Consider the following 13322-nt stretch of genomic DNA (forward strand, 5'->3'; position numbering starts at 1 on the left):
TTTCTGGATCGCAATAAAAGCACAGGGTTATAACAATAAATCTACATCTAAGACATTAAAGTTTTTGCTATCTCTGTATACCTGTCATTCTCGCGATCAATTTTAAACCCGATAATTTTCTCTTTATTTACATTTCTATTTTTTCGCATTTCATAAAGAAGTTACAGAATCATAGAAAAAGATTTAAAGAAATATGGAGAAATCAGGGGTGGCCTTAGCAGTGGGTGGGGCCCTGGGCGAGTGTCTTGTGCGGGAACCTGAGCCCTAAGGGTAGACTATATATATGTACCGTACCACATCACGCTACCGGGCTAATCCGTCTCCGACGCTGTAACAATAACAATTCAGTATGTCTGCCTATAACGCTGTGGGCCTTATTTTTGTTACAAAAGATAGAACATTATTTAGGTACTGTTGGCCTACTACTGGCCGCTGAAAGTGCGTTCTATACTGTATTGTATTTGTTCTGCATTAAAGATTTTTCTTTCAAGTTAAAAAAGTAAAAAAAAAATACTCTCATGGCCGCACGATGTCTATGCATAGTAGCCTCTAAAACACTTTAGCGGAAGCAGCCAATCCAAAGAGTTTATTTCGTATTTAAACATCGACCTCCAATCGGATTTTATTAGGAAAATGTGTAGTGATCAAGTTTGTGACAATAAAATCTCCAATAGCGGGGCCCCCACAGGCGCGGGGGCCTGGGGCGGTTGCCCCACTTGCCACCCCCTAAGACCGCAACTGGGAGAAATGTTGGAATATTATGTTAGCTTAAAGAAAAACTTAGGAAAATCACTGGCAGATATTTTAAAATAAATAGACACGAAAAATATCAAATACTCTCGTTTTAAGGGTCAGGGTTGCCAACAAAATAGTACAAACTATTTTATACTACAAGCGAAAGAATTTTAAGTTTGATTCTCCAGTGTTTGAAGTGCAAAAAAAAATTTATATTAAATACCTACATAATCAACTCGTTCTTCGTTCTGTACACCAGAAATAGTGAAATAGCTAGCTGTTTAAAGTTATCAGCTATACATGTAGGCCCTTAATTTTGTAGTGACACACACTTAAAATTAACTTCGCAAAATTAAAAAAGATTTAATATTGCAAGGAGTCTGTTAAGTGTATCAAAAGTCAGGTGCACACTTGGAGGATTTCACTAAATTTCTTCACTTGCCGGAATTCGTGCACATCTTCTATCATTCAGTTCGACTCCAAATAGCAATAACTTTACACACTTACTTAGACTTAGATCCGATTTGGCGCTTTGGGCTGCAACTTGTTTCCACAAAGATCTGTCACTGGCAATGTCTGAAGCCTCTTTCCACCTGGTGTCCACTGCTATGAGGTCCTCCATGAAAGTGTGGCGTAAAGTTTTTCTAGGACGTCCCCTTTTTGCGCTTTTCTATTATTGGTCTCCAAGTCATGGCAACTCTTGGTATGAGTATTTCATTCAGTAGGAGAACATGTCACGCAAACTTCATGCGACGCTCGGTCATAACCTCGTTAAGTGGTCTAGTTCCAGTTCGTCATAGGATTTCTTTGTTTGAAACCCGATCTCTGCAACTAACTCCTAAAATCCGTCTTAGCCATCTTTGTTGAGCCACATTTAGTCTTTTCTCAATTTTGGCAGATGGCTTCTATGTCTCACATGCATATGTTGCTGTTTGTATGACGATTGCGTTAAGTAGGTGGATTTTTTGTCTTACTGGTAAGTCCAATAGCTATTGGAACATTGTTTACGTGGGAAGTATTTCCATCTGCTACGCAGACCCATCTTTGACCAACATATCTTGTAACCGTTACGTAGACAAAGCTGTCGTCTCCCTGAAGTTCACATGGGCATACAAAACATTTCGAATAATAGGCCCAACTGTTGTTTTTTTGTTTTACTATTCCAGGTTCCTGCCCAGTCCCAAATTCTGATCACTTTCAACACCTGTGACCTGAGCACCACCAACGATGACACGATCATTATCAAGAGGTACCACCAATGGCAGGAAGGTCTCAAGTAAGTATTGATGTCTATACAGACTTTCACTGCTCCTGTTACAGTCAGTTATGTGTAAAAAAAAAAAAAAGTTTTAGGGAGGGGGGGGGGTAGGCCATGGAGTGTGTGTTTGTGTGTGTTTGTTTGTTTCTATGACGACGGTGGGAGGAGGTTAGCGATTGGGTTGTGAACGATGCAACATTGGTGGTATTGTCGTCACTTGGTCTTAGTTAGGGGAGACGACTCCAGAACGTGAGACTGAAAGGTTGTGTTATTGTAGTGAATTAGATTTTGTTAAAGAATAGTATGACTAAAGTCTACTACAGTTATTTTATTTCATATTAAGTTGATTTTGTCTATATTATAAATATAATTTTTACTTAGTATTGCTCCAAGGAAGCTACTCAATTAATTTGAAGTTTTATTAGTTAAGATATATTACTCCTACAACGGTTTACTTTCTACCAGAGGTCTGGTGCTAAAGGACCAATTATCTCATGATTTACACAAATTCATTAATAAATGATTCTTTTTTATCATGATGGTTACAGAGCCTAAATAAATGGGGTATTGATGTAAACAATGTTCAGATGTTGGACCAGTAGTGAAACTTAGCAGGACAGAAAGAAGACACATTTTTCACCAAGTTTATATCGGCTTTCTCCGTCTGAGTGGAATCCTGTACACGTTATTTCTCCCACTTCCCATTCTCGGGTCAACAGGAGGCGTTGGGGGTGGCGGGGAGGGAATAAGGATAAGTGCAAGGTATAGCGGTGCAGAATTCTGAAGGATTGGAATGTCAAAGCCTAAAAACAGATACGCCCTTGACACTTCTTCCCTTTATAAAACAATCATAAACGATCATAGCTATACGCATTACCCCCCCCCCGGGTCCCTTTTTCTTCCTAATGATTATATTTAATAATAATAATAATTTATGGCTTTTATAAAGCGCTACTTTCATGCTTATAGCATGCTCAGAGCGCTTTGGTCCAATCTCAGTTGTGGACCAGTGGGGGGAAGGTATCTAGAAGAAAGTTTTTCCGTGTTTCCTTTAGGCGCTCAGTAAACACAACTCTGCCTGAGTCAGGTGTCGAACCTCGAGCCCCCTTCATAGGTGGCCAAGCCAAGCTAAGTTCAAGCGCACTTAGCCTCTCGACCACGCTTCCGACCCTATTTAATAAACTTACTTTTGGCCTGTGAGTTCTAGTTTCAATTCGCTTTTCCTCTTCCGGCTATGGCTATGTTTGTTCGGCACATTGTGTGGTAAGCGCTCTGGACTGTCGTCTCGATGGTTACCCGGGTCAAATCCAGCCCGCAGTCACGATCCCTCAACTTTAGGGAGGTTTGATCGAGCATTTCTTACCCTCCCATCTGACTCCCCACATAAGCAACTTTTTAATTTTTTTATTTTTTTGAAAACACCCGTTACATTCTCCGGTGACACTTTTAGAGAGACGTGCACGACTCTGGTTCATTTTAGTACCGGTTCTGTAAATGCAAGAGACTGACACTAATGGAAGGAATACGTGTTTAAAGCAACGGCCTCTGAGATCTAGTAATACGGTCTAGATTCACACTTAAGTAATGAGATGCCTTTGTTGTGTACAACAGACAGCACTGCACACCGCATGGCAGGACTTCACAGAAGAAGAACATTAAGACCTACTTGTTTAAAACTATTTTAGATTAGTTTTTTTTTTATTTCTACTGTCGTGTCTGTGTTTGTAATGTTATCACAGCGGCTTGAGCCAACATTTTGTTTGTTAACAGCGCTTTACAAATAAAATTATTATTAATTATTATTATTATTAAGACTAAGACTAAGACTGCTTTATTGATCCTTATAAAAATTTGTTGTAATTACAAGGACTCTTTTTTTCATATAAAGACAACATAACAGAAACATACACATAAATACAACAAACACAACATAAAGAGTTCATTCAGCGACTACACACTGGCATCTTGGTCCTTTTCATGTTCCCTGATCAACGAGTGGCGTTGATATAGTCTGAATGAGTCATATATGTCACATGTCATACGCCACGTGTCATATGTCAAATGACAGGTGTCACATGAAACATGCCACATGCCATACGTCGTGTGTCATGTGTCGAATGCCACAATATCATCAATTATCAATGTTTTAAACGCTCTCTCTCTCTCTCTCTCTCTCTCTCTTTGTCTCTAGGCTCGACGTAACGAATTGTCCATCTCAGGTTCTGAGTGTCAAGGATTACTTGAACATTGAGTACTGGTCAGGGTTTGATACTGTCACCAACAAGGGACTGAACTTCACAGCTACAGTAATACTACGTAAGCCATTTACAGTGACTTTTTGTCTATTTACCTTTCCCTCGGCTTTTGTAGGTTAAGACGTATTGTGTAAATAGCTTATCTGGGTTAACTGACGTCCAGCAAAAGGAGGGCAGGTTTTCCTTTTTTTGAGGTCGCGTCCTCCGTTAGGCGGACATTGGCCCAAAGTGTGAGACGACAATACATGAATCAATAAAAATTTAAATAATTAATTAATCAATTAGTCGTTATTAATTAATGTTTTTTTTTATATAAACTAGAGAAATAAGTCTTTGGCTAAATAAATAAGTGGGCCTTACAGGCTTATGCCACTTTTTTTTAGTATTTTTAAATTGCTTTTGAAACGTCAGCACGGAAACCTTCCTCTAGTACAAAAGTGATTGGTCCATAGCGCACTGACTATGCTTAACTGCTTTAAGCATGAAAATTGCGCTTTTTGAGATTTTTTAACACTACAAAAAAATATGAAAATTTTTGTAGAAAGTTGGATCAAGGCGTTATTTGTAAAGTAGTTACAAAAAGTAATGTTGGTTTTGTTTTCAACCCTAAGCTATGTACATATAATTTAGTAATTGAACATCAAAATATAGAGAACTCTAGTCTAATAATTATTATATTGCGATTTTTAGATACATAATCTAGAAAGTTCTAGGTAATCAATCTATTTAAATGTACATAAGATGGTTTAAATCAACATGAATTATTTCCATCTAGGATTTTTGAAACATCTCAATGGAAACAAACAGGAAATGGCTTTGTTTCATATATTTGCGTGAATATCCGAAAAATGATTTTGTATTATTTATAAACTTTGAAAACTAAAGATCATTATTTTTCTAAGACAGCAAAGATTGATTGCGTTGATTTCCCTTAGAGCCTAAAAAAAGAGTTTACGTACATAAAAATATATCTATCTATCTATCTATCTATCTATCTATCTATCTATATATATATATATATATATATATATATATAGATGTGTGAATCGATCAATCGCGTAAATCGATTTATTTCCGGTTTCCAGTCTAGTAAAATATATAATCTATGGTCATGTCTATGTCTATGGTCTATATCTATTTATAACTTGATTGCTTCAGTATAATTAATACAATTTTACTAAATAAAAGGGAGGTAATTTTTTATTTTACTTATTTCGTTTTACGACTTTCGTAATGAAGAGCGGTATGCGCACATATTCAAATAGCCCATCCGATAATAGCAACAACTTAATTCAAATGTTATAGGGAAACAACTTAATAAACACTTGCGATTTACAATGTATCCTCAAATGTTTTTATTAAAAATGTTTTGTGTTCCCAGCGTCTGACCAGTGCTATGACGTTAGCGTTAACGGCGCCGACTACATCGGAGATACCCGAGTTACGGAAACATACGAGCCTTGTCTTCCATGGACCCAAACCATGGACTGTAATGACTATCCCTCGTAAGTAGTTAGACTCTTTTAGTTTTGAGAGCCGCTGGCTGTTATAGCTCTCGGATTCATAAACGGAGTTACCGGAGTATCTCGTGTATGGATTCTGGTGAAGACTTGGATTTTGAAATATGGGAATTTTAGTTTTTAGAACTTCTCCTGGTCCACTCAATTTTGCAATGGGTAGCTGACATTAGTTAAGGCGGTTGACCCTTTTACTTACACACGACAACCCATATTAACTGTCCGCCATAGTAACAGATGGGGGAGGGGCGCGGTGGCTGAGTGGATAGGCACTTGGCTTCCAAACCTGGAGTCCTGGGTTCGAATCTTGTTGAAGACTGGGATTTTGAAGTTCTGGATTTTAAGGGCGCCCCTGTCCACCCAACTGTAATGGGTACCCTGATTTTCGTTTGGAAAGTAAAGGCGGTTGGTCGTTGTGCTGGCCATATGACACCCTGCTCGTTAATCGTTAGCAAAAGAAATGGATCACCTTAACATCATCTATCCCATAGATCCACTGTCTGAAAGAAACGTTTATTCTTAGAGAAAGGAATAACTTTATTCTTAGAGAAATCAAATTCCTAACCCCTTAAAGAAACCCAGAGCTTAAATGTTGATTATTGATATTTCTAGGAGTGAAGCTTTTTACCTAGGACAGTCTGATAACAAATGCAGAAATCCTTCCGGGGCCTTGCTCCAGCCCTGGTGTTACACATACAAGAATGGAACCAACTGTAACAAACGTTACTGTGACGTCTGTAACATAAGTAAGTTCTGAATGAGTAACTTTGCAAGCTTTGACATCTGTATCTTTAGCGCTTTTAAGATATGTATGCAAACTTTGACATCTGTATCTTTAGCGCTTTTAAGATATGTATGCAAAATTTGACATCTGTATCATTATTGCTTTTAAAGAAATGTATGCAAACTTTGAAATCTATATTTAAATATGCAAACTTTGACTTATCTATATCTAGCGCTTGTAAGGTATACATATTCCAGATATACATATATAGCTTATTAGCCTTAATAGCTTGGCTACCTCGAGTTTGAACCGAGTTGCTGTGCCCATCTAAGCGACGGGGCAACCTTCAACCAGACGCCCTTCCCCATGGGCGGATTGGCTATTTGGGCATTTGGGAAAATGCCCGGTGGGCCGGTACCTAAATGGGCCGGTAGGGTCAACGAAAGGGCCGCATGGATGTCACCATGTATTAAATTTTCAAAAGGTTTTATAATATTCTCTTATAAAAGGGGCCCTATGAGCGTCGTGTCCAAGAGAAATCTCTACTGTGTAATACTAATTTGATCTAACACATTTTTCCGAAACAATGTAGTGACCTATATCCATAGACAGTGCTACTAGTAGGCTTCATCCTTTTAGAGCCTACACATTTAGCGATTAAAGAGCAACATAAGTCCTATATTTCTTATAAAAATCTAGAGCTCACTGTATTCATGTGTACAGTTGTTAATACTCAAACTCAGCTTATCGATTTTGAGGACAGGCATGCCTACAATTGGATGCCCATCATATATGCAATTTATGGGCCTGATTGTAAAGAAATGGCCCCTCACCCCACATGCCCCACAAAAGAGATTGGACCAGTGTGCGCTGAGCATGCAAGAAATGGTGACGATATACATTAACTCTTTAACATTTGTAACCAAATAAAGGTCAACAAGATGATTGTATTGTAAAGTCTATATCGTTTTCTGTCTACAATCGATGCTTAATTCTAAGTGTCTGCAATCGATACTTAATTTCAAATATCTATTTTAAGGTCTCAATGAGATATGTTTTAAGCTTTTAGTGACTTTTTAACTTAAGCTTCATATGTGAATCGGGGGGGGGGGGGGTGGCTGAGTGGTAAGGCGCTTGGCTTCCGAAACGAGAGGTCGCGGGCTCGAATCTCCGTGAATATTGGGATTTATAGAACGTCCAGGAGTCCGCCCAACATTACAGGATACTTCACTATAATTGGGGGAAAGCAAAGGCGGTTGCTCGTTGTGGTGGCCACATGACACCCTTCTTGACCATCGGCGGAAGAAACAGATGACCTATTATTGATTATATATATTTGTAATAAAGTTCTATTTGTTTTCAAATTAACAGATTAATGAGTTTTGTTTAAAACAAAAACATGTATCACAACATTTTTGTTCCACAATTTAGAAGCTCCAATAGACATCTTGAAAAATTGTGCCGCTCTAATCAGCGCAGACTCGACCTTCTGTTCTACCAGCTACCAGAGATTAGGCTGCTTCAAGTCATGTGGTCTTAGCCAGGTCACTCCACCATCTGGTAAGCCGAACCATGTCATTTAAAAAAAAAAAAATCAAATTTAAACTTGACAACACTTTTTTGACCTGGGGAACTATGTCAGATGCGTAGCTAGGGTGGGGGAGGGAATTAACCTGCACTCAATACTTAAAGTATCTGAATTTGAAAATCTCCCGGGAGTGGTTTTTTTTTTTACATTAAATATTACGAAAAATGCAGGGACAGGGGCCCCCCCAAAGAGGTCAAGCCCTCCGGACCCCCAAATGATGGCTAGTTCCGAGCTACGCCACTGAACAATGTCGATCTCCGCCAAGTGACATCGCTTAACAAAGGGGACACAAAAAAAGCACTATAGAAAATACTTTTCTTGAAAAAAAAAGCTTATGTAAGGTAAAGAACTGCACATTTACAGCCATATCATTCATTAATGGAAGAATTATTCCCCTTTCTCTACCAAACAAACAAAAAAAATATGAATTTCCACTAATTAATCAATGAATTGGTTAAGATTTTGATTAATTCAAGTTTTGATAAGAGCACTGAATAATTGTGCAAAAGTTTCAACTTGATTCCAGAGTGGGAAGTGAAGAAAGTACAGACTATGTATCAGACAGACATGAAAAGGAGTGAGTGGATATAAGCTTTCTAAGAAAAATTGTTGTGCTCAATGTAACTGATCCTCTGCGTCAGCATTATGTACTGTAGGCAGTGGTTTAGAGGGCCGGAAAGCAAGTGTTAAGTTCGAATGCCAACTCGAGAAGAGATGTGTTTACTGAGCGCCAAAAGGAAGACCGGAAACCTTCTCCCCCTTTTCTCCCCCTCCCCTGGTCCACAAAAGAGATTTAAACCATAGCTCATTGAATACACGTAGCTTTCAGTTTCTGTGAAGATCTACCTAGAAGCACAAATGTAACATCAAGATGTCGAAGTATTTTAAAATATACTCGTCGACCCGCGGAGTAGCATACGCCGCTATTTAGTGACGGGTGAACTCTTCCTGAAAGACACAGTTGTCAAAACTGGGGGTGTGTTTTGGGCAAACAACTGTATGCACATGCCTGGAGAGCGATGTAGGCGCGGTTGCGGGCTGGAGGGTTGTGGGAGGAGGGTTAGAGAGTCGGCGTGCGTGTGTGGTGTCCTGCATGGTTGGGCGACATAGAGAATTATATATACTTATAGATTACTTGTTCTCCCCCCCCCCTCTTTTTTTTTTTGAGCCGCGCTCTCTGTCTCCGCGAAAGTTATGTGGGTTAACTCTAGTCCGACTTACAGAAATAATAGAGCTATCTTTCCATGACTTTTTCATCGAGGCCTAGAGTGTCGGCGTGCGCGCGTGTCCCGCATGGTTGGGCAACGTAGAGAATTATATATATATACAGAAGATTTCAACTCAATTTAAATTCTTTTTTTTCCCCATTCAATAAAATAATTTGGTTTTTGTTTCAATTTTCAATATCCGTTTACCCATTTTATCCAGGCACCTGACTCAATCCACCTCAACGCTTACATCAGAATTCTTCAGCCAATAGAAACACGCACACACACCCACTCCATAACATTGCGTCAACTTATTTTCCTTTCAGGCACTTGTGCACCGCCGACCATCCCATCTGATGGCCTGTTGGTCAGCACACTAAAGTCATCGTATCGAGTTGGAGAGAGAGCGGTCATCAGGTGCACCCAATTCACAGGAAGCACCGACAATGTGATCACGTGCACGCCATCTGGTTGGACCAACTTGACCAAGGCTTGTATAGGTACGTTGTTAGAAATAATAACTCTCAAAATTAGAAGAGTGCCTCAAGAATAAGGGGAAAATGTATAGGCAAGTGTGAAAGATGCATTAATGTATGGAGTTTTAAAGAGAGAAATTGGAGGGAATTGTATAGGCAATGTAATCATACAATAATAATACTCTTGCGATGACAATTACTTATGTCGATTACAATTACTTATGTCGATTACAATTACTTATGGCGATTACAACTACTTATGCCAATTACAATTACTTATAGCGAGTACTCTCTTGTCCCCAGATTGTCCTTATGGATGGGTCATCTACGGTGACAGATGCTTCAGGTACTTCCCCTTCCTCAGAAACTACACCGCAGCGCAAAGTTACTGTGCGCTCTATGGTTCATCTGGAGTTCTGTTTGAAGTCCGCGACGTCTCAGATCAGCAGACGATTAGAAATTACAAACTTTTGATGGGAAGCAGGTGAAAATGTCAACTGTCAATTGAGCACTGTCATTGTTTCAAAAAGAGTCTTTAACGTTATGTTTCTGTTTTATTTAGGGTTTCCTGGGAAACTGTTTAGTCTTGACATGACAAACGTATGACTTTTGTTATGCTTACATTTTGCAGTTATTATGCAGCCAACTTTATCAGTGGACGTCTGGACAGTGGAACGGGAAACTGGCTGTTCTCTGATTCTAACGCGCCAATGAGCTACTACAACTGGTCCAGTTCTAATGGTGATTACAATTGTTATAACATAGTTTTATTACTTGATTTTACCTGGCCGTCCTTCCTTAGTCACGTGACGTTATACAGCTGAGCTCCCTAGGGTTGGCTCTAAAAGTATTTAAAAATACATTTTAAGAAATATTTATTCACATGATAATTTTATCGCCCTCAAAAGGAGATATGATTGGAATGGACAAGAGAGGTAAATAGTTTAAGTACACAATTAAGAAAAATGTGTTTATAAAATTGTCTTTTTTTTTTAGCCTTTTGCTGTGTACAACTTTGTTTATTTTGGCTTGAGTCATATTGAAATAGTAACAGGATATTGTTTCAAGGTCTCGAAATAATTCCAATAATAGAATACCAAATTTAAAGACACAAAATTTGTTTTATTAATTCAAAAATTTATAGCACATTTATTGCCCCGAAAGAGCGTCCTTGAATCTATTTAAATTGTTCTTTCTCTCATATGAAATACCATAACCCTTCACATTATATAGTCCTCACAACCCCTCACTAATTTTATTCTCATCCACCCAGGGTAATTTCATTTTCAGTCTTTCTTTTGCGGGCAACGCTTGAACTTCTGCATTTAAAGGACATTACTGCTTAATTAGACTCTTCCAGTCTAAAAGCTTAGCAATGAAAATACGTTTTGATGACATATCTAAGTAAAACCAAACAAAGGTCTGGTCGTGAATGCAATTTTTATAGTAATTATCAAAATCTGACAAACTATGTATAGCTTCTCCTTCTTGACCGAAGATGAGCACATTTCTCATTTCCTATGGACATGAAGATGACTGTAAAGTCCAATCCTCGCTTTAAAAAACCGGCCGTATACGTGGCATGGGTGGGTTTGGTCAGTTGCAGATAGGCCTGCTTCTTCTCTCAGCTTTTTGTTGGTTCGGCGCTCTTTCATTCTTGCCACTCTTTTGTTTCGAATCTTTAGACTCCGAGACTCACAGCTTAACGCTGTTGCTGCCTGGTCGTGAGGTTTGCGCGCTGGACTGTCGTTCGGATTTATCGATGGTCGAGGGTTCAAATCCTGCCCGCTCCCATCCCCCGTCGTCCTGCGGGAGGTTTGGACTAGGAAGTAAACTATCTTCAACTCTGAAGGAACATCCGAAACATGTAAAACATTTTACAAACATAGGCCAACGCCATGAAGAGCGATCGAGAGCTAGTGCTTCCTAGCCGTGAATGTCAATGTCGCATTCCTTGAAGGATCTCTTGAGTGTGTCTTTATAGCGCTTGTATTGACCTCCCTGGGAGCGTACAGAAGTCGTTTGGTGAGGCGATTGCCTGGCATGCATCGAAGTTGGGACCTTTTTACTGTCGCATTGGTACTCTTCATGTTGGATAGCTTTAAGATTTCTGTGTCTGGTATGTGGTCGGACCAGCCCACCTTATGGATACTCCTAAGACAGCGTTGGTGGAAGGAGTTTAACTTTTTGGTGTGGCGGGAATGCATATAAGAGAGACAGGAGAACTACAGCACTGTAGACTTTTCAGTTTTGTGGATAAGCTGAGTCCTCTCTGATAATATTCATTATCAAGATGTGACAAACTATGTAGACCTTAGCTGGAACTGCTGTAGCAATGAGAAATAGTACGCTCTTCTTTAATCAAACCTTTTCATTACACATTATAATTAGTATGCCAAAGGCAGCCTTTTTTTTTTTGGTGAACCGAAAGCTGGTCATCGAAACAGAGGAAACGTTTTAAAGGGTTAGGGTTAGGGCTGGTCAACTTGCTCTAACTGACATAGAAGAGAGCACCTCGTTAAAGGCCGCTTCAGAACGAGACAGCTGGAGGTCACTTACAAAGGCCGCGGGATACACCTTGAGAACATAGGAAAATTCCGCTGCCGAGGACAAACGTAGACGCCGAAAAGAAAATCTATATCGACCACAGGAGGACAACGGTTATGTCTGCGCTGGATGTGGCAAAATATGTAGGTCATAGCTGGAGCTGAGTCGCCACGGGAAATACTGCATTCTTCATTAATCTTCGTACTCGAGGACAAGTCTTATTATTATTATTAGCATTATTAATATTATTGTTATTATAGAAATGAGATAATTTTCATTCTCTGAAACTGCCTGGTTCGAGCTTCGTTAAAGTGGGGGGGGGGGAGGAGGAACTTTGTCTGCGATATCAATTGTACCTATCCTCGTGGCTGATTTAACAAAAGAATATATTGTTTAGTTAACTTTCATAGTCGCTTTATCTCCAAGCTAGGATTTCTATATTTAGTTCATTTTTTCATTTTAAGTTTTTTTGTTGTTTTTTTTACAAAGCTTATATTAACTCACTCTATCCATCTGTCTGTCTGTCCGTCTGTTGTGTGGTGAAAAGTTTGAACTTATTTTTTCTCCCATTTCCCATTCTCATATCAGAAATGAATCAATAAAAAAAAATGGTTAATTATTATTGGTGGTTAATTATTTTGTTTGATATCGAAAAAAAAGGGGGAATAAATGCTACTTAATGAGAGCTGTAGACGTATATATGAATTTAATATCCTTATTACGTTTTTACACACTATTACCAACTTCCCGTTCTCTGGTCAAGTTGAAATTTTGCATAATAATCTTAGTCGATGAAAATACACGAAACAATTTATATAACCACTTAATCTCCAAGCTTAGGTTCCCATATTTTATTTCCTTTTTTTCCATGTCGGTTTTCCTTATAGTATGAGACAGTGGTACCGCGACGTCAATAATGGCAGCGGGTTTTTTTTTTTCTTTGTCAAAATACATCAGATTAGGGAGATTAAAGTCCACCGTTTTGTCTGTCAACATGGGCCTATAATAAGTGAT

General features: G+C 38.9%; 1 protein-coding gene across 2 annotated transcripts in view; it reads left to right on the forward strand.

Annotated features, from left to right (window-relative positions):
• LOC106053522 (uncharacterized) overlaps positions 1-13322 on the forward strand; it is a 56388-nt gene that overhangs the window by 33920 nt on the left and 9146 nt on the right. For both annotated transcript variants that reach the window (XM_056004530.1, XM_056004531.1), the window contains exons 17-24: positions 1902-2011; positions 4185-4309; positions 5630-5753; positions 6378-6511; positions 7921-8049; positions 9612-9785; positions 10065-10245; positions 10393-10502. In XM_056004530.1, the coding sequence (XP_055860505.1) occupies positions 1902-2011; positions 4185-4309; positions 5630-5753; positions 6378-6511; positions 7921-8049; positions 9612-9785; positions 10065-10245; positions 10393-10502 (1087 nt within the window). The remainder of the gene's footprint in view (positions 1-1901; positions 2012-4184; positions 4310-5629; positions 5754-6377; positions 6512-7920; positions 8050-9611; positions 9786-10064; positions 10246-10392; positions 10503-13322) is intronic.

This window comes from Biomphalaria glabrata, chromosome 11 (assembly GCF_947242115.1).
Source record: "Biomphalaria glabrata chromosome 11, xgBioGlab47.1, whole genome shotgun sequence".
Lineage (NCBI taxonomy): Eukaryota > Metazoa > Mollusca > Gastropoda > Planorbidae > Biomphalaria > Biomphalaria glabrata.